The 22,513-nt window shown below is 42.8% G+C and overlaps 1 protein-coding gene across 1 annotated transcript in view; it reads right to left on the bottom strand.

Moving 5' to 3' along the window:
- Positions 1–22,513, bottom strand: part of cacna2d1a (calcium channel, voltage-dependent, alpha 2/delta subunit 1a) — a gene marked incomplete at its 3' end in the record, with an annotated part of 144,815 nt that overhangs the window by 838 nt on the left and 121,464 nt on the right. Inside the window, exons 27-37 of the mRNA XM_080421118.1 lie at positions 20,668–20,783; positions 20,228–20,299; positions 19,382–19,449; positions 17,275–17,313; positions 15,121–15,192; positions 12,224–12,376; positions 10,563–10,615; positions 8,146–8,201; positions 5,621–5,747; positions 3,041–3,153; positions 1,744–1,826 (exon numbers count right to left, since the gene is read on the bottom strand). Coding sequence (XP_080277244.1) covers positions 1,744–1,826; positions 3,041–3,153; positions 5,621–5,747; positions 8,146–8,201; positions 10,563–10,615; positions 12,224–12,376; positions 15,121–15,192; positions 17,275–17,313; positions 19,382–19,449; positions 20,228–20,299; positions 20,668–20,783 — 952 coding nt within the window. The remainder of the gene's footprint in view (positions 1–1,743; positions 1,827–3,040; positions 3,154–5,620; positions 5,748–8,145; positions 8,202–10,562; positions 10,616–12,223; positions 12,377–15,120; positions 15,193–17,274; positions 17,314–19,381; positions 19,450–20,227; positions 20,300–20,667; positions 20,784–22,513) is intronic.

Below are 22,513 nucleotides of genomic sequence, written 5' to 3'. Positions count from 1 at the left end.
CTCTGACACATGGCCTCATCCTAACCATCAACAGCCAATCACAAGTCAGGAAAGAAAAAAAACGAGGGAGGGGAGAAGAGAAAGACAATCATGCAGCAGACATCATTCCACAGTTAGCATGTTAGAAATACAATGCAGTTAAACAGTATGATAACGGTACAGTGTGTGTGTGTGTGTGTGTGTGTGTGTGTGTGTGTGTGGTGTGTGTGTGTGTGTGTGTGTGTGTGTGTGTGTTGTGTGTGTTGTGTGTGTGCTGTGTGTGTGTGTGTGTGTGTGTATAACAATACGTGTGAGGCCAAATGGCCCCACAAGTATAGTAGAATTGAGAATTCGACATTGTACAATTCAATGTTTTTGACTTAGTTGCGCGCTGGCATGGCGCACCACAGAGTAGTCAATCCACAAGCTGACAACACATGACACTGAAATGGCGTTGTCAGCTTGTAGATCTGCTATTGTCGCCAATCACAACTAAGCATAACTCAGGCTTTAGCGTTAGGGTTAACCACTTAAAACCCCATATGGGTAACCAGAGTCCCTCAGGGCTCAATACTGGTGTATTTTCTGTTGTCTGTTATTGTGGGGAAAGCTTTCGTGGAAAATAGCAGATCGTCAAGCTTGTCGATCAGCCATTTTCAGCAAAAGCATTCCTCACAATACCGATGCTGGGGTTTAAGTGGTTAGAATTAAATTAAAGCATTTATAAAATCCTAAAAGTACAGCAATACAAATGCGTGTGTGTGTGTGCGTGTGTGTGTGTGCATGTGTGTGTGGGTGTGCAGTATGTACGATGTGCGTGTGTGTGCATGTATGTATGTAAGTGATGTGTGTGGCGCGTGTGTGCATTGTGCGCGTGCGTGCAGGAGTGAGCAAGACAGTGGCAAGCGCTAGGCAGCAATTCATTGGAACTGAGAAAACTCTTTTGACACGGCAGAGTGAAAACAAACAAAGCATTCAAACAGGGATTTCACACGCAGAGGATTCTGCGCGGCTCATAAAACGTTTGTTTTACCCTAGTTATTAAGTCAAAGAACCGACCACTTGTGTTGCCTCTGCGTGGGAAATCTGTGCACATACGCTATATTCACGTCAAAGAGGGGGCAGCCATCTTGATTAAAGGCAGCACGGGTGGTTAGCAAAGAGAGACAAGCACATGCACCACATTAGCGAGTTAAAAGTACTGTGTGTAGGATTCTCTAATTAAATTGCTTGTCAGACGAGCTGAGACGGATTTGAGGCGTCTGTGTTGTCAACTTGACTTCTCCACAAACGCAAACGGAAATCTATCAAACGTTTTTACAAATCAAATATGTCGCCCTGCCTCTTTTCTCCTAATTAACGATGAGGACTCTTAACCGTTATACTGTAGGCACGCGATCTACCAGTCCAAGTTCTCAGCGCGCCGTGACGCGCTGTGAGACTTGTAGATCGGATATTATAGAAATGATTTATAAAACACCTCTGGTTTGGGTGACCCAATAGCCGAGTGGTCAGGGTGTACGCCACGTGGGCTCAAATGACTGACAGCGAGTCCCTGTCTGTGTTTTCCGTCTCTTGTCAAATAAAGGCTTAATATAACGTTATTATTGGGAGAAAAATGTTTGTGGTACAGTGGTTAAAGCAGTTTACTGAACAATTACATAAAAATCTAAGAATATCTTTTGTGATAATTTTTCACCTATGAACATGAGAACAATATTTGTGACATTAAACTAGCAGTCATTGACATTAAAAGTGACTTACGTGTTCATTGTTATCGAAACAGTATGATGGACCTTTCCGGTGGCGTGGATTATGAGCCAGTTCACATGGATCGGGACCGGTAGCTGAACGACTCCATTCAGGAAAGTGAAACAGGGATTCTTGGATTCAGGGAATCTGACTCTCTAAATGTATAGTAATCTAAGGCTTTATTCTGAGTACAGGCAAATCCCACTTTGTCCCCTCAAACATGATCTTTAGGACTGACTTTCCACACTGTTACTTGCAAGCGATCAGATCTAAATTGTGTATTCAGACATCATCGACATTATATGCATTGGCTGCTGTGCCAACGACTTAACAACATAGGCATGATGAGTAATGCTTAAGTTACAGTCTCGCATCCTGGTGCATTGTGAGCTTGTAGATCTGCTAATTCTTTTACGAAGTATGAATCAGGCTTCAGTGTCAAGAGTGTCCAGACTGAGACATCTTTAGAAATCTGATTTGAATCACATTTCAAACCACAAAAGGAATGTGGTTCAAATCTGATTTGCAAAAATCTGATTTGCAAAAATCTGTTTCCATGTGTTTCTTGCTGTTCAGACTTAAAAACAATCTGATTCCAATCGGGATAGGCCAACAATCTGTTCCGAGCTGCCAGTGTGAACACAGCCTAAGAGTATCCTGGATATCCACTGGAATTTAGTCTCGATTACTCAATACCTTCCTGTTGTGGCTGCCATTTTGAAACATTGAAAGTTTCCATTAGGCTGTCCATAATTGACCACAGTCCTGTGTGTTTGAGAGAACATGATGGGTTTGTTTGTAAGCCTTTCAGAGGGAATTATCCAGACTTAGCATCTGCCACACAGACACACGCACAGAAACCTGGCCAGAAACGATGGAATTCGGGGCCAAATTTTTAAATCTCAATTTCCGCAGACAAAAACCCCACATAAAGCGGGGCTGAGGGTTTAGAGGGGATGCAAATGAGAAGTAGGGACGACTTGTAAGAATTAAAGATGATCACAGCAAAACAATCTCCGTCTCATGCATGGGAAAGGAATCCTGCTGGATGCTTTCAAACAGAGGTCCCCCCCCCCCCTCAGGATTCAATAGTAAATATTTGGTAATAGCTTCATGCCATGATCAAAGGACAACTATGAAAATGATTATCTTGTCAAGGACAAGAAAGATCAAGGATATTGCATGCACGCATCAGCACTACCAAATGAGAAAAATCCTCCGAAACATCTGTCTGGTAAATAAAGCCTGCAGAGCTTGTGCCAGTCGATCGTCATGTAGTGTTTATGGTGCTGCTGGTTTAAAAGGATACAAGGTTGTTCGTCTTGTATTAGCGGTTTGGCGTCGCAGGACAGGCAGGTGTGTTTCGCATCAGCGATGATAAACACCAGGTTGGTCTTGGGAAGCTTTTCGGCGTGGAACATCCTGGGGGGGAAGACGAGAGATAAAACGTCACACGCAGTTTGACCCGTCTGCTTTCAAGGAATGACGGCAGGTTGAGAGGTCACAGAATGTGGATTAGGAGAGACACGGAAGCAGGAAACGCACAATGTCGACATGTTATTTTATCATCTCTGCAAAACTCTGGCTCTGGTTATTCTGCAAAAACAATATGACATTCTGACGTGGTGCATGAACTGTGCAAGTCCAATGCTATTAATCACTTTCACCCTGGCGTCCATATTTTGGGCATGTCATTATAGGCAAAAATGTTGAGTAATGTTGGAAAGTAGGCAATCTACAAGCTCACGTGTTGTGATGCGACGCATTGTGAGCTTATAGATTGGCTATTTTTGCTTATCGTTGTATGATGAAGTACTGTATATAGGGCAGAGATTACCAACCTAGTGGTCCTACAAATCATTGGTAAAACACTAACATTTTTTATTAATTAATTCGTTAATTTAACGTTAACTCTTTCAGTGCCAAGAGTATTTTCATAAAGTACTCCCAAACTGCCAGGAATTTGCGTTTTTTTTTATTTTGTAATTTTGTAATTTTTCATTCAAATAAATGATCTGATTGGGGTTTTAAACCCATAATACAGTTCTACCAGTAGAGAGCAACAAATCGACACATTGATGATCTCGCTGGCTCACTCGCCCCCTCCCAAACAGGCTCACGTCATATCCGGTCAGAACCGGATGTTGACATTTTCGACAATCGTTGATCGCGCTAAATTACGATGCGATACACGACTACGATGACTGATCGTCACCCAGACCAAAGAGAGTAGACGTGGACCTCTCCGTTCGCTTTTTATACCGTGTGAAAAACCGTGACTTTCCCTATTCTGGCCGAAAATCACCGGAGAAAAACAACATGACCGGGAAATGATTTTTTTTTTTTTACATCCAGTTCCGGGTGAGTCTGAAGGAGTCAGGAAGCGAAAGTGATCATGAAAAATAAACAGAATAACGTGACCACAGTCAAAAGTAAAAACTCGGGATTTCTCGTGCTGGCACTGAGGGTACTCGGGAAAAACTCGGGATATGTCGGGGCGTGGCACTGAGAGAGTTAATATGAAAAACATAAGTTTTTTTCTTTTAAAACCTTGAAAAATGTGTCATCACTACAAATTAAGAGGAACTTAAAGTACACCATGTTGGTTCCATTGATCCAAGACGGAACATGATTGATGTGCACTTCGTGTTTATCAAGATCTGATTCTATTTGATTGATCGTTGGGGTCCATTTGTACACCCTCTTGTGTTAAATGAACACTGAGGATTTGCCTGTGTGAGTTTTGTGCATCGTTTCGTTGGTGACTCCAACCTGCACCGCCACCCGCCCTCCTGTCGTCCGGGGGTCTTTGCTGAAACCCACATGTCCCCCCTGTCAGGCCCACAAATACGTTTTCTCTGCCTTTTTATGGCAGTCGTTAAAAAGAAAACGTGTGCGCGGCTAATGTGCAGGAACGGCGCGCAGCGTGCGGGCAGGCAGTCCATTAGACGGCACGAGGGGGTCTTAAAACTGCACACGCGCCAGCGCATACACGGCCATGCGCGCTCATGTACGCGCACACGCACACACGCACACGCACACGCACACGCACACACACAGACACACACACGGACGGTGGTCCACGCTAGTAACTTGACGTCACGTTCATGGCATGTGAATTGTTACGGCCCCCTCCCAGTGTCACCTTTAGGGACTTCATCTAAGTCTTTGTCCACAGTTTTATTTTTGGCCTCCATTTTGAAGACGCTCTGCAGAGTGGAATTTTCTTTTCTCCCAGTTTAGTTGTTATGCCAACTCCCCAATTCACCTTTGTACTGTTGTATTTTTTTTTCTTTCTTTTTTTAACCAAATGGGTTCACAGATTGGGGAGGGCGTGGACGAGCACATGTCTCCTCCGATCCATGTGATGTCACCGACCACTTCTATTCACCTTACAGTTTGGAAGTTTCACCGAGAGGACATAACGCATGTGGACTAACATTCTATTCCTCTTGAACCTGTAGGAGGCGCTAGTGCGGTGACAGAGTTCGCCCTCCCCACCCGACTTCCCTCCAAAGTGGCAGAGGCACTGCGGAGGATTCAAACCCCCGGTCTCCTTGTCGGTGGAAATGCATTGCAAGCTATTGGAATGTGTTGGGTTGAGAACTAACCAATCAGGGTAGCCGAGTGGTTAGGACGTGTACTGTACCACATGGGCTCTAATGCCTGACAGTGAGCCCCCGGTTTGATTCCCAGCAGGCCGGACCATTTGCTGCATGTCACTACTCTTCTATCTCTCTCCATCAAATAAAGGGGCAGAAAAGCACCCCCCACCTCCCAAAAAAACGAATAAGAAATACATTGCTCTCGTCACCATGAGGATATACAGTGACCTATACACAAATGATTAGAAATTAAGTAGGCTTTGAAGTGTGTAAAAGTCTTTCACCTGGAGCAGTTTTTACATTCTAGCGTTCCCCCGAAGGACTTCTCAGAGTTCTCAAAGAAGTACTGCGTTTGCTCGGTGATGCAGCCCTCCTTCGACAAAGAAGCTGCAATATCATCATCCATGTCCGCTGAGAAGAAGAAAAAAACACACACACACACACACACACACACGCACACACACACACGCACACGCACACGCACACACACATTTTAACCGCTGACAGATACAGAGATCTCCATATTTGGGCATAAAAGGGACACAGGTATAAGGATAATTCCTTTTAACAGGACGTTCATGAAAGTCCTTGCGGGCTTGTTTCCAATGAGGGCCTGTGAGCAATTAGGGGTTAAGAGTCTTGCTCAGGGACAAATTTCATTTCATCGACACATACGCTGGCGTGGCCTGGAATCGTACCTGGGGCAACCAGGGCCTCTGGCTCCCTAGGCGGGCTCACTAACCACTCAGCTATGGCCGCCCCGTAAAGATAGACAGACAGAAATAGATATCTCCATATACTGTATGGGCACAAAAGGGACACTGACAGAGAGACACAGTACAACTGATACTCTGACAAAGCTCCCAACACTATAACCTAGTACATGAAAATAGCCGATCTCCAACGCGTTGTTAGCTTGCACATTGCTGCACAACACCGTCACAGCGATACTTAGACATCCCATCCTATGTTAACATTTCCTTGTGGGGATAGACAGACAGACAGACAGACAGACAGACAGACGGGTACAAGGGGTACTCTGACAATGGGTATAAACGGCTACAACAGGGTATTGCAACCGTGTGGGACATGCATTCCCAAACTGCATCGTTCCCGACTTGTTTGGTCCCAGAGTAGGAGTATAGTGCCAGGGCACCAGTCCAGTGAATGAAAACAGTGATTTTTCCGCCGCATCCCGATAATCTGGAGTTTTCATCACCACCGCACACAGCCCTGGCTAGCTTGCTAATGCCGTGGCATGCTAATTGTTTTGGCCGTTTTTCAATATACAGTAGGCCGCGCAATTTGTAATCCTCTAAAAACAAACAAAAAAACGTTTGTTTTGATGTTCTTCTTCCGTTTAATCAATCCATTTCACTGTACTGCGGTCCCTGCCGCTGCCAACCCGCCCACTTTTTCTGTGCAGACAACCACATGTCTCCTCTGATAAACGCAGTTACAATAGTTTTGAAATATTCATACGATTTCGTTTTTTTCCCCCGTTTTTCATTTTGGCGTTTGATCGAGCTTGTAGATATTTTCGCTATATTTTAAATAGTTTAAGTGGTCCATTTATAATGTCATCGTTCCCGTCCTAGAAATGTGCAGTGGAGTCAGGCTGCTGGGAATCACACCCAGGCCTCTGCCTGTGGTGGTGGGTGTTGTACTTCTACACCACCCAAACAACCCACATAATCAGACTGTTAATTGTGATGCATGTCATTTCTGGACATTTTGTTTGACATTTTGGGGAAATGTGGGACATTTTGGGATCCATGGACAAGTGTGTGAAATACTGCAGTGCATGGTTCCCAAACTTTTTAGCTCGAGACCCAAAAGAGACATTTTATGTCTCCCCGGGACCTAGACTGGAGAAAATAGCCGATCTACAAGTTCGCAGCCTATAGATCGGCAATTTTCACTTTTTCTTAAAGGCTGTTTTAAAAAGAAAATCATTTTTGTTAAACTTTTTATTTAGAAAAATCCTAAAAAAAACTTTAGGAAATGGAAAAAGAGGGATATTTACTCGCGACCCATTGAAAAGGGTCTGCGACGCAAAAATGGGTCCCGACCCAGTGTTTGTGAACCACTGAAATATTGCATTCATCAAATAGTGAGTATTCAACTCTTTATCGTGACGATAATCTGACAAACGCTGTACCCCCCCAAACAAAAAAAACATGTAGAAAAAATCAAAAAAACTAAAAGGCAAGCTCAATCTCTTTCAGGGTCTTGTTACAGTAAGCAGAAAACAGCATGTATTAGCATTACATTTCCATAATGAGGCCTCCTAAAGCCCTTCATACATTACATCACTGTCTTGGCTCTCGCTGTTCTTGCAAAACACTTCAGAAAGCCTTCAGAGACCTTCCAGTAGTCACTTGAACAGAGGGATCACAAGGGCTTCGTCTGAAGCACTCCAACGCAACACCATCCAAGTTGACATTTTGAATAATACTAAGACTCATGAAGACTCATGCTCACAAGGCGTGCGTTGTGAGTGTGTTGATTGGCTATTGTGGATGGCAAATAACCAATCGGAATTGAATATGAAAAATCTGAATGACAAATGTGTGTTTTCAAGAAAATGCTAAATGGCGGAAAATCTAGTTAGGCAAAAATGGGCTTGACCAATATGGGGAGAGTCTTCCTTGGACTACTGGCAGAATGGAGGAATTTGGCACAAGGTTGTGGCTTGCGAGATTAGCTCTGGACGGACAGACAGACAGACAGACACACAGAGAAACAGGGGCGAAAACATAATCTCCATCCCCACCCTTCGGCCTGGGGATAATAAAGACAATCTCACCTGCTTCAAGGACGCTTGGGAACGTGATGCTGACCAGCAGCTGCTGCAGTATTGACCTGTGAACCAAACAAAAGCAGACAAGGGGGGGGGGGTTATTCCAAGTCAAAGGAGCAGGCCATAAATCACTGCAGTCTGCAAGTACTAATACAGGGTCAAAACTCCATTCACAACAGATTTCATCCGCGGTTTGTTGTTGAGACAGACTTGGTAATTAAAAACCTTGTGTACACTAAATGTTTCAGAGTGCGCTTTGAATTAACCAGGCCCCATTGTTAACAAACAACAAGAAAACATCCCAGGCACTGGCAGCCTTTGACATTCAGGACAGATCCGAGCGAGCGACGGAGAGCATAACGAAGGAAAAGATCATGTGGAACCCTTACTGTCCTGGGAGCCACGCTGTCATTAAATACTACAAGACAATGCTCTGCGCTGGTTCTAATTTTAGAACAAAGTGCTGCAGCTCATTATTCAACATGCTGATAGATGCCAGTGATACTATGCAGATGTATGTTGGTTACTTGTTCACATTATGTCATGTTATTTAGATAGACATTATACGGTTTTGCTTGACCACAAATGCTAAGAATGAAGTGGGGTCCCCCAGGGATCCTTGAGGGGTTCCAGGGGGTCCCTTGCAAAATGAGGAACAGTTTAGGAGCCATATGAACCCCTAGAACCCTTAGGTCATCTGGGGCTGGCCTACTAATTGTTCCCAAAGTTGGAATGAAGCAGCATTTGACCACTATGCACCACAAACCTGGAACAATATTCCAGGTTACATTAGGAGACAGTCCCCAACCATTGCCGTTTTTAAGTCCAAGTTAAAAACATATTTATTTAACATTGCTTACTCTACCCAATGATGGCAGAGCTAGGTCTTGCCTGCATGGGCTTTAAATGAGCTGTGCTGTCACGTTTTATATATTCTTTTGTATCAAAAGTTGGGAGTATTTGTTATAATTGATATGCTCCTTTATCTTATTTTAATTGTATCTATTATATTCTCCATTTCTTTTTAAAGTGCATTGTTGCACTCTGATTGTATTTTTATTCTGTAAAGCACTTTGAATTGCCTTGGTGTATGAAAGGTGCCGTATAAATAAAGTTGCCTTGCCTTGCCTTTAATTTCACCATTATTTCATGTGCTATAGAAGTTGAGAAAATGTAATAAGGATGATGAGTTCAGATCAATGAAAATAATTTCTGTGCGAGGGGGTACCTGGCACCGAATCGTTCCAAATAGGGATATGTGGTCTAATAGGTATTAATTTGGGGGTCCTTGACAGGATAATGTTTGAGAAACACTGATCTGATTTAGATAGCCTGTTGTTTGGACAGATGGTAGGTTTGATGTGTACCTGGTAACCTAGTCTCTGTGAAGCACGTTATTTGTTTTCTTTGGATATTTACATAACCGTTTCCCCTGTCGTTTGTTGACTAGGGTTCGTGACATTTACTCTGATCTTACACTCGCTCTGGATAAGAGCGCCTACTAAAGGCTTAAAGTGTTAATTGTGTATCATACAGAACGTATAGGTGATCCAGATTGTATAAAAGTTACTTTGTTAACCATTATGAACCCTAGTAGCGAGCCTATTCTGGGGGTGAACATTCAGTAAAAATAGACTGAATGTCTATTTGAACAAGCTCACGCTTGTAGATCGTCTGTTTTCCTCGAAGAGATTCAGTGTGGATGAAAAAAAGAACAGACCAAGTATGGAACCCAGTCACAAATAGGGTACGGGAACGCATCTGTGTCACCTTTGGCTATTAAAAATAGCAGATATATAAGCTCATAGCGTGGCACCGAGTGCAGCGCTATGAGCTAATAGATCTGCTATTTTTGGGAAACGAATCGTGAAAATGTGTGCAAATCTTTGAATATACTGTATATATTTTTTGAGCAAACATTTGTAACTCAAATCTTTGCTTCTGGTGGGGGTCCCTGGAACAAAATATAATACATATCATTTTGGGTGGTCCTTCACATGACAAAAGTTTGAGAACCAATGATATAGCAAAAAAAATAATAATTAGGATTTAGAAGACATTATTGTAGAATCCCCAGAAGCAAAGATTTGAGTTAAAAATGTTTGCTTTAAAAAACATATATATTCAAAGATTTGCATACATTTTCACGATTAAAAATAAATAAATAGCAGATCTACAAGCTCGTATAGCTTGTACTGTATATCTGATATTTTTGAATTTTTGAATGACCCAAAGTATAAAATAATTTTGAGGTGGCTAAAAATCTAAAATGACACAGTATGCTTTCGAATATGCGATCGAATGGGTTAATGAAGGACACTATCTTACTATTATTACTCAAAGTATGAGAGGTTTTCAAAGGGGTAGGGGGGGGGGGCTGTTTCATGTTGTCTTGAACGGGGGGACCAATCACAATGACTCACCATGCTGCTGCTGTGGCCCACCAGCCAACGCTCAGGAGATCTGCTATGGTGGGCTAGAGGACAAACAAATACAATTGGGGAAAATTAATGTCCAAAAAGGCCAAATCACATTCAGGCGAGAAGCATATAAAACCGATACCACCAAATCAAACATACTGTAGCCCTTCTTCCACAACACATTGTAAGCAAGCTTTGCAGGTCAGTGGTAACATCCTGCTTATGTTGGCTTGTGTCAGCACACTGTCCACCTCCTGCCAAACTCACTGACACACCTTCCAACATCCCTTCTGTCTGTCTGTCTGTCTGTCTGTCTGTCTCTCCCTCTCTCTCACCCCCTCTCAGTCTCTCTATCCGTCTCTCAGAGGAAATTAGCCCACATTGCTCTGCAACAGATGCTAGTGTACGCAAACAAACGACCAGGATTTGAAAAAAAAAAGAAAAGAGAGAGAGAGAGAGAATCAGTTTGAATAAAAGTCCCAGCATGTTGTTTTGATTATGGTTAGCATGCGAGGGCCTCGTTTTGGGTGAACCGGGGCCGAGTCCTTTAGCTCTACGTGACGGTGCGTTGACTCACCCAGGAGTGTCAACCGACCGCGTTATCGAGCAAATCACTGGCTAACGTCAATGTCTTTGATCAGCTATCGGTCGTTTGGCGGCGGTGGCGCCCTTTCATCTCACCTCGGTCTTCGGGGGAAGAAGAGTTATTCCTGACTCTGGGAAAAACACCAGGAACGTGCATTCTCACCTGCGAACGGTCTCCGCTGACACAAATTGAGCGAGGCCTCCTGTTAAGACGATGTTAACATCATCTGCTACTTGTGCGTGTAACGCTGTCAGACTTTGCCAACGAGTTCCGATAAAAGAACCCGAATCAACATGTGCAGCCGTGCATACATCGTACGTACGCTGTGCGCGCGCGCACACACAGTGAAATCATTAGTGTTTGCTTAAATCGAAGGCTCTGGATCTTTGAGTCTAGTGCCTCTGTGTGTCTCACATGAAGCGAGAGCCTCACTACCGTTACTGTAAGTTTACTCTAACGCTTTCACCATCCCAGCTACTTCCCCTCTCATCCGTCCTATCATGATTTATAGCTCCCTGGTGAGCGTGTGTGTGTGTGTCAGAAACTAAGAGAAAGGCAGAGAGAGAACAACAGAGGTGGTCTGCGACTCTTCTAGTGTGTATAAACTAGTGTCATGTTCTTATGTATTGCCCACATGTGTGAACATGCAGAACTGTGTGTGTGTTATGTAATCAGTGGTTCCCAATCTCCCCCCCCCCCTTGGACCCCCCCTTCTTACAATTGACATGAGCTGAGATCCCCTCCACATGAAGCTCGCACAATATAATGACCAAATGCCCAAAATAGGGGTGCCAGGTTGAAAGTGGACGAAAGCAAGTTCAGATTTTTGTGCAATATGTTCAAACCATCAAAACCGGGATCTGTCATTTTAGATTTCAGCATTGGCTATTAAATCTTTTTCAAAAATGTACAATTTGGGGGTCCTTGGCACGAAAAAGTTTGAGAACTACTGGTTTAGAAGGCATTTTGTAGAATCGGCCTCAGGTCTTAAAGGCCTCGCACCCTTCCCTGTGATCTTTGCCGCCCCATAAGGGGGGCCTGGACCCCAGGTTGGGAACATAACACTGATGTAACTCACCACGTAGACAGATCTCAGGCCTGCCGCGGCCTTGCTCTCCCTGACAGGGTCACACAGTGACTGGTAGTCGAAGGTCTTCTTGGAGGTGAACAGACTCATGTTCACCAGGTTGTGCATCAGGATGGGGTCGATCACGCCGAAGAAACGACCTATCTGGAATTCACACACACACACACACACACACACACACACACACACACCCACGTATACCTACGTTAATGTGGATTACACCCTTATTTGTGCAACTTGCAATCACCCTTTTATTTCTTTTTACAATCGAACTCTGCACACAGGCACGGCATGTGACGCAGGCAAATGTGCGTGCACCCACACACACATGCACGCGTGCGCGCACACACTAAACCACCTGTGAGAGCCCAATGAAAGCACTTTGTAGTGCAGGTGATTTCGGTAACAAAGGCCTGATTGTTCTGAGAGCTGTAGGACCCTTAGAAACACACATTGTTAATGTAATTGACTGAGGATTTCCTCAATATTTCTATTTTATGGAGTGGTTAAAAACTCCAACGCTTTCATCTTAAATCAGTTCAGTCTCTGCAACCCCATGCATAGAAACACACACACGTTGAGCACGTGTCCACAAGGCACGCATGCATGCACTCTTTCACGCACGCACACGCACACGCACACACACACACACACACACACACATGAAAACCCGCACACTCAGTAAATCAGGCACACAAAGCTCAGATGATGGACTGCAGTATAATCTGATTAACACAGTTCACAACGCAGCCATAAATTTAACTCCTGGGAAGTGGTTTGTCTAGACATCTTAGAGGTGTGACATGAGTGTGAGCGTGTGTGTGTCCGTGACAGTGCGTCAGCTAGTTGTGCTCGTACTGTTATGCCCGCTAGGTACAGTAAGTTGCAACTGTTCCCTCTCTCGGTGCCTCTGTTTATATGTACATGATGTATGCGTGTGTGTGTGTGTGTGTGTGTGTGTGTGTGTACATTTGTACATGCACATATATGTATAAGTACGCATACTGTACAGGAGTTGAGAAAACAAAGACAATCCTTTTTTACTTCCACACTTAACAACCACCTCCTCCTCCTCTTCCTCCCTGCAGTACAGTGATATCCACCCCCCCCCTCCCCTCTATTACGACGTCCAAAAGAAATAAAAATCTTCCCATCCACACGGCACGGGGAGCCCGTCTCTCCTTTCCCCGTTGCAATAACACAAATAATGAATTAACATTCACAGCCCCGCTGGCTGTCTGCAGGCTCCCTGCGGGGCGGCCCACGCGGAACACAGAGACCCAGAAACCAGAGACAACCTGAGATAGACAGAGAGTCAGACAGAGAGGCGGAAGGTACCGTAGGTAGGCTAATTGTACATTAACTACAATCTTGAGGTACTTTTACTTTACTTGAGTAATTTCCTATCTTTTGTTAATTTATACTCCACTACGTCTCAGAGCCAAATATTGTACTTTTGACTCCACTACAATTATTTAGTCACTAGCTTCTTCACGGATTTAGATTGTTATTATTAAAAAAACATTAAGCACTTTAGCCCTACTTTGCACTTTGGTTATTGGTGCAAGCTTTTAGATCTGCAAATTGTTTTATTTGTTTAGCAAATAATGAGTACTTTAAGTATATTTTGACGATGCCAATACTTTTGTCAAGTTAAATTATGAATGCAGGACTTTCATTTGTAACGTCACGGCTGCATTTGCTGCTGTCTTTCTTAGAGTATTTCTAAGAAAGACAGCGAGAGAGAGAAGGAACAGGGCGAGAGAGAGGGTGGAGATGGAGAGAGGAGGTGTGTGTGTGTGTGTGTGTGTGTGTGTGTGTGTGTGTGTGTGTGTGTGTGTGTGTGTGTGTGTGTGTGTGTGTTGGGGTGGGGGGATTGCTCCTGTAGGTAATATGATTGAGAGCACACGGCCTTCTCCAAACAAGACCTCAGGTCCCTGGGTTTTAGTGCTGCTGCCAAACTTCAGAGGGGGACTGATTTATCCAGCGCACACCCAGCCCTGATTAGGAAGGAGCCCGGAGCCCGCATGAAAAAACATTTACTCAGGCTACAGCGGGGGCCCACGGCTCGCATTTTAGGACGGGAGGAACGAGGAAGGGAGAGGCGCGTGTGCGCGCGCGAGAATTTCGGACTGCGTCCGTATATGATGCCCAATGCTCGTGCACATCTGTTAGGGGTAGTAAAACATGGGTCAAATAGGGTTCGAGGGTCTTTGAGTTGTTTATTTGTTGTTTGGGTCGTTGCGGGGCTAAGCTGGGTTTAGGACAGGTTGGTCTGTTTGGGTGTGCAGCTCTCTGCTTCTGTGACGCTTGAACGGTTCCAATGGCTCCTAGAATAGATTGGTTTTCAACACACTCTGAAGCAAGTTTTATTATTTGGCTTTAAGGACGCAACAGCTAATCATACAATTATGGAAAATAATCGGTTTGAATGATTTTAATGACATAATCGATTTGGGGGAAAACAAGTTCATAACGTGTCATGATGCGGATGCGTAGTGAGCTTGTGGTTAGGCTAGTTTCACAACTTGTTGTATGACGAAAATACTGTATAGCTTAAGTGGTTACACATACTGTATATAGTGTGTAGGATTTCTTTTGTGCGTCTCTGATTATTTTATTTTTTTCTAGGCTTGTGTACTTTAGTACTGTCTAAGTTCTCTGTTGAAGTTCTCACACCTTTCAAGCCACTAACACAGAGCTTAGCTCAATGGCAAATTATTTAGTGATCCTAAAACTGTTTGTTGGGAGTGAATTCTTCAACATATAAAGTTGTATAACATGAGCGAAAAAAGAAAAGGAAAATAAAGAACCAAAAAACGATTCTCTTGATTTCGCGTGACTTTTGGCATCTTTCACCATCCTGTGTCAGAAATGTGAGAACCCACCTGATCGACGTACGTGTCTCGATTGGACATCACCAGGAAGCCACCGTCGTCCAGAAGGACACAGTCTACATGCTGGAATCACAAGAGGACATGGAATCAAACACAAGGACACAGTCTATGTACTGGAGTCAAAAGAGGACATGGAAGCAAACACAAGGACACAGTCTATGCACTGGAGTCAAAAGAGGACATGGGAGCAAACACAAGGACACAGTCTATGCACTGGAGTCAAAAGAGGACATGGAAGCAAACACAAGGACACAGTCTATGACATAGACTGTGTCCTTGTGTTTGCTTCCATGTCCTCTTTTGACTCCAGTACATAGACTATGTACTGGAGTCAAAAGAGGACATGGAATCAAACATCTACTGCAGCTTCTATCTGATTCATACTTTGTTGAACGATGGTGTCGCTCATCGACGTAACTGATGCCCATGTGTTCAGCTTGGAAAACGGGTATCTTTTACACCACTTTAAACCTGGTGAATGCGATGTGCCGTGAGCTTGTCGATGTGCTATTTTCGCTATTTGACATTTGACAAAGCATATAATATGGCACGTGGTCATGCGATTAAGTATGAACTAGAAATGTACACTCAGTAGAACAAGCCAGGAAACACGGCCTAATAGTAAGAGCGATGGATGCATGGATGCATCCATACCGTCTCCCTCCCTCTCTCTGTCATACACATTCACTGTCCAGCTATTTTCACTATTTTCATTGTATTCTTCTTTTAAAGGCATTTCGTAAATCTATCCCTATTTGGGATAGATACCCCCCTTGGCATGGAAACGCATTGGGAACTCTGGTCTATGACCCAACCCCATAATACCAGGGAAAATCTCTTACAGGCAATGGAATTGGCCTGTAGTGACATACAGTAGGTGTGGAGCCTTGTTAAAGACTGGATCCAGGCACACCAGAGTTTTCCCTCCGTTGCCTGGCGAGGGACAACATTGCATGTGATGGGGATGAAGTCCTCTGGCTTGACCCAGCACAAAGCCAGGATGCTGAGGGACAATTACTCTCTCATTGACTTTGATTTTGCAGTTGCACAACATAGTTAGAGTGTACTTTAATGGGCTTTTCATTTAGAGTTTTCTCTGTTCTTTATTTGTAATCAAGTGCTCATTATACAGATATTCAATGCTGCATTACTGCAGTAGTTACAGCATACAATATATTCACCGTAAGTTGTGATAACTATACTTAATTTTTATAGACATTTTTGAACGCTATTGAAATATGTGTTCTTTATTACATTTCCCCAGGTGCCGTATTGATGATAACCACTGCTCCTAATAGTTAGGATGGGTTAATGCAGAAGATGAATTCCACTTTGAATTCCACACATAATTTCACTCTTAAGTCGTACTACACACTGTCAAGTTTTGGGCAAAATCTGACAGTGTCACTCGTTTTTTTTGCGATGGGACTCCTCCGGTAAGTCCCGCCCACTGGGGAAAAGCGTAAGTGCCGTTGCCACTCCCAACTCGTAATACTGTAGGTAGAAACGGCCACTAAAAAAACATTTAAATCACGAGCGGACATGAGCTCCGTGTGTCACACCCGAGCCGAGGCGCTAAGTGAGAGAGTGGCTGCGCCGAGCGATGCTCAAGTCTCCTTCTGGTGAATCTAGTTACACACAGGCTTGGAATCGTAAATGATCCGTCCACATCAACACGCGACACGAGAAGACCCGTCCCACTGCATCAACGTGTGATGCAGGTGAGTCCTGCCGTGTCAAATGGGTGCCATTATAGCCAGATCCTGTGGATCTGACTAAACAACTAAATGGAACCCAAGTATATTATTTTCTTGACAATGTCCCCCTATAATGACATGCCTACAATAGAGACACCAGTTTGAACGTGGTTCGTATTCTCACCGAACGTTCATTCCAGAATAGGCAGGCTAGGGTTCAAAGGGTTAAAGGGATGGTACACCCAAAAAATACTCTTTGTGTCTCCTACTGGAACCGCAGCCGGTTATCAAATTATTGGCTTAGGAATGCGACAACAAATAAAAAATATCCATGAATTCATGTCTCCATGGGCCAACTAACCGATAGAATTTTTGATACATTTTGAGGGTGAACTATCCCTTTAAGCCTTGTGGCGGGAGCCATTCTGCAGAGAACATGGAGTCTTACCTCGTCATTCCTCACACAGCCACAGATCTCATCATTGCACTGGAAACACAGACAGGCATGGATTAAAGTTGATTTCAGTAATTTTTATGAGATTCAACTCAAAATGTATTTATAAAGCACATTTACAATGACCAGTGGTCAACCAAAGTGCTGTACACAGTCAGATTAAAAACAAGCATACAGACAAACAGAACAATTTAACAACTAAAATAACAAAATATAAAACAATACGAATAAAGACAGCATTACACAACTAAGCCAAGACGTAAGCCAAGGCGTAAGGGCCAGGGTTATATGATCAGACAGAGTTAAAAGCCAGGGAGGAGAAATGAGTTTTAAGTGAGGATTTGATTAAAGAGGATTATAATGGGGGAAACTAGCAACATAATACACGTCCAGAAGCATCTTCCAGAAAACCCTAATGGTCTCGCATATTATTATGTCATAAAAAGCAATGTTTGAAGCTTCAATCTGTGATTTCTTCAACTGACTGGCTGTATGTTGAACAACAGGAACATAGGTTTAGAATGATAATGCCAGTGGTGTAGTTATGTTGATTTACTCAAGTACTGTACTTAAGTACAATTTTGAGGTATTTTTTACTTTACCGGAGTATTTCCAATTGTCAGTACTTTTACTTTTACTCCACTAAATCTCAGAGGCAAATATTCTTCTTTTACTCCACTACAATTATTTGAAAACTTTAGTTACTAGTTACTTTGTAGATTTTGACTATTATTACAAAACATACATTACGCGACGACGTAATAATAATAACACTAATACTAATCTATTGCCTCGCCACCATTAGACACAATCTCACGAAGTCAACAAGCTAATGAAATGAGCTAACCTGGCCTTAAAGGGTAAGACCACTTTGGTAGAGGTTTGGGTTGTGTCCTTGCCATGATGTAACTCCAAAGGTGGGCAAGGTATCTAAAATAATTGCTCCATTGATTAGAAATTGATAATTCAAAATTTGCTCCTCATTGACTTACATTGTATGGTAAAACAGCTCATAAATGAACCCAAACATAGCTGATTCAGACAATATAGAGCATCACCAAACCCGGTACTGTTTGTTTTTTTAATAAAAATGTCAATTTCCTGTTGATTTTACTATTTGAAGATCTGGATCCGGATCCGCGGATCCAGTCCAGGTTTTCTACTTCTAATTAAAATTGGCAAAATCAACAGGAAGTTGACATTTTTATCAAAAAAAAAAACAGTACTGGGTTTGGTGATGTTCTATATTGTCTGAATCAACTTTGTTTGCGTTCGTTTATGTGCTAAAAGAGTGACTTTGAGAGCTGTTTTACCATACAATGTAAGTCAATGAGGAGAATGATCAATTTCTAATCAATGGAGTAATTATTTTTTATTTCTTGCCCACCTTTGGAGTTACATCATGGCAAGGTAACTACACAACCCAAACCTCTACCAAAGTGGTCTTGCCCTTTAAGGTGGACTGACTTAAGGCAGACCAGTAATTCTACACAGAGCTAATGTGACACCAACTCATAATAACCCCCGTCTCATCAAAGTCTCTACGACATGCAGTCACATTACTCATACCAATATCAAATATCTCCATTATGCAACTATAAAGTACAATGTCAAACACATTGTTGGTTATAGTAATGGATAGATGTTTCTTTGTTACTTCAACATTTAACACACAATTTCACATACATTGCGGGTGGTTGGTAATGAATATGCTATTGTATTGGAAGGGCTCCTTGGGGCCAAAAAGGTTTGGGACTATTGCTGTATACAGCACATAACCCAAAGTCTGTTCATACTTTGACTGCACACATCCCCGGGTATGGACTAGTTCAACTACATTTTGAATTCCGGACTTTTTTAGTATTTCTACAATGCAGTATTGATACTTTTACTTGAGTACAACATTTGAGTACTTTTTCCACCACTGGACAATACTAAACATCATCATAATTTGACATATTATGCCAATTGTTTAGGAAACAGAGCAGCTCCTTTCATGCTGTTTCACAAATCACAGATTGGGACTTGGGGCCTAACATATATTTTCAGACAGACTGATGAAAGGTGGTTGGACCAGAGGCTGTGATGGTGATCTACTCACGTTGGTCTTGGTGGTGGTGTTGATGAATCTGGCCATCCAGGCGCTGATGTCCAGCTTCACTCCGACCACTAGGAGATCAAACAGAGGAGCATTCTACATCATGTTGGACCTCAGCCTTAACTTTGCACTCTGAACTCCGACAAGAAAGACTTGGCAAAGGATCACAGGAGGCCCACGGCGCGTGGTTTGTGTGTGTGTGAGTGTGTGTGTGTGTGTGTGTGTGTGTGTGTGTGTGTGTGTGTGTGTGTGTGTGTGTGTGTGTGTGTGTGTGTGTGTGTGTGTGTGTGTGTGTGTGTGTGTGTGTGTCAAGAGAGAGACAAATAGGGAGGGGTGTGGCTATAGGTGCCACAGTGTCTGTAAGTACATGTGTGTATGTGTACTTATGTGAGGGTGTACGTGTGTGTGTGTATGTGTACTGTATATGTAGGTGTACATGCGTGTGTGCATTTCCTCTCTGTCGTGTGGAAACCTCACATGTCCAAAACTACCTTTGAGGATTGACAAAAGAAATAGCAAAAGTAGCAGATCTGCAAACTTGAAACGCGTCGCTTTGCGTGACGCTGTGGTATGATCAAATAGGGCGTTCATTTACGAAAAAACACAAAAAGTTAGGCTATGGAGATAGGAGGTTTCTTTCCCCCGACAGCAACGATATGTACTTGTGTGTATGTGTGTGTAGCAGAGTGGCTCAGAGACTCTGCCTGAAGACGCAAAAGCCTAATGAGTGGATAAGATGTTTGGCTTTAGTGTCCCTTCCCGCACGGGAGACCCGAGTTCGGGGTGCGTTCGGGCGTTACGTAGTATGTGTGCGTATGTACGTGTACATGTGTGTATGTGTATCCTCACCTGCTGGTTTCACAGTGATGTTATCAAGAGTAAGATCCACCACCCTGCTGACTAGAACTGTGTCATCACTCACTAGGACGAGACAGAGAAATCAATTATTACGCACGCACGCTCGCGCGAGCACACACACACACACACACACACACACACACACACACACACACACACACACACACTTGTGAGGACATCAACATGAGAATCCAAAATAGCATAACTCTTTACTCTAAAATCTTTTTGAAACCATAAAACAACTATTTCTCTTGTGCGGACCGGGACAACTGTCCCCACAACGTCTCGTTTCTCAAATTCTACTATACTTGTGGGAAAATTTGGCCCTCAAATGTATAGTAATACAAGTATATATACCTACTGTATATGTACGTCACGCACACACACACACACACACACACACACGCACACAGGCCAGCATTTAGCAGTACCATTCTCGTTAGGCTTCAGGGGTGTAGGTGTAAAGATGTACAGATCGTTGTCCAGACATCTCTTGTAGAAACTCGACTCGTACGTCTCCGCATTTTCTGTCCAATCAAACCCAGCGCTGTAAAACACACGCACGCACGCGCACACACACACACACACACACACACACACACACACACACACACACACACACACACACACACACACACACACACACACACACACACACACACACACACACACACACACACACACACACACACACACACACACACACACACACACACAGCAAGTGAGCCCCTAGCTTTAATGTGTTATGTTCCCTCCGCCAAGTCTGTTATTTGATATACAGTATGCACATTGTCGTACATTATCGTTCTTATACCATGACCACTTAAACAGAGGCTGTGTTTATATGTTTTTTTTTTACTTTCTCAATTGAGAATATGCATATAAAAGCAGCAAACAAAAGCCTTGTTGTCTTGGTAACCACTCTCCAGTCCAACGACCAGCTGCTCCTGTTTGTTTGTTTATTACTGTCGTTATGGTGACATGCAGGTCTAATATCATGGTCGTTGACGTGCATTAACCACTTGAACCAATTGACCTGCAAGTGGGCTTGTAGATCTGCCATTTCTGGCAAAGAGATTTGGCGTGGAAGGAAACGTGAGCAGACCGAAGCACAGAGCCAACTCTGTTTTACCAAGTATACTGTACAACCACCTCAGGGTCCCTCAGGGCACTAAACTAGTGTATTTTCTGTTTTCGGTCATTGTGGGGAAAGCTTTCGCTCAAAATAGCCGAACGACAAGTACACAAGGCGTTGCAACAGTTAATTGAACTCATTGATTGAATCAATTATTCAAAATAATTTATTTGAATTAAATAATCAATTTTGAGGGGAAAAGTTTTTCAGTTTTTTGTTTTCAAAAATAGATGATCTAAAAGTGTTGTATTGTGACGCGTTGTGAGCTTGTAGATCGGCTATTTTCATTATTTTTGTGCAACACCATTGTATCGTCACCTTGCTAAACTAATGGCCTATGTCATTTTTTAAAGTTTTTCAGGAAAAAAAAAGAACTGATCCAAAACAAAACTATATGATATTTCTTAATCATTTCACCAAAAATGATTATAAAGAATTATGACTATTAAAATAAAAAGAACACTGTCTGTCAGTTACTGTATGTAACATAAGAGATTTAAATAGGTTTAAATAGGATTAAATCTGACTTGTGACTTCTGAAATGTAAAAAAATTGCCTAAATCAGTAAACAAAACCATGTGTCAAAGAAAATGCCTATTTTGGCCTAAGTCACACTAGGGAGTTAGGCCATTATACTAAAAGGGGAGGGAACAGCATGATCCTTTTAAATTAGGAGATGGGCAATATAGGCCTTAATTGGTTAGACTAATTGATTAAGTATATTACAAATAAATCTGAATTTTTCATGTCGATTCATTGACATGCATAAGTACAACGGTGTCTCTTTATTATTTGATTAATCAAAGGAGTAATCAACAGCTTAATCGCTAAGAAAAGAATTGATAGTTGCTGCCCTAATTGGATGACAGCATATCTAACAGACAGATAGAGAGAGGTAGACAATGATTGTGTATGAGAGAGAGAGAGAGGAAGACTGTATGGACGATGTACAACTAATAATCGTATGCCGCTCTACTGTTTCAAGGCTCTAGGTAGTAATTACAAAGCATACATCTCTATTATTATTATTAGGGCATATGCCTCCTGGCAGGGATTTGCGCCCTACTGAGCGCACCTTTCTAGTTCATTATTCAAAGATCTCAGTCGTAAATCTAGTCGTTCCAGCTGCTGTTAAATACTTG

The sequence above is a fragment of the Gymnoscopelus braueri genome (assembly GCF_963280865.1).
Source record: "Gymnoscopelus braueri genome assembly, chromosome: 23".
NCBI classification, from domain to species: Eukaryota; Metazoa; Chordata; class Actinopteri; order Myctophiformes; family Myctophidae; genus Gymnoscopelus; species Gymnoscopelus braueri.
This window is presented reverse-complemented; position numbering and strand designations above follow the sequence as displayed.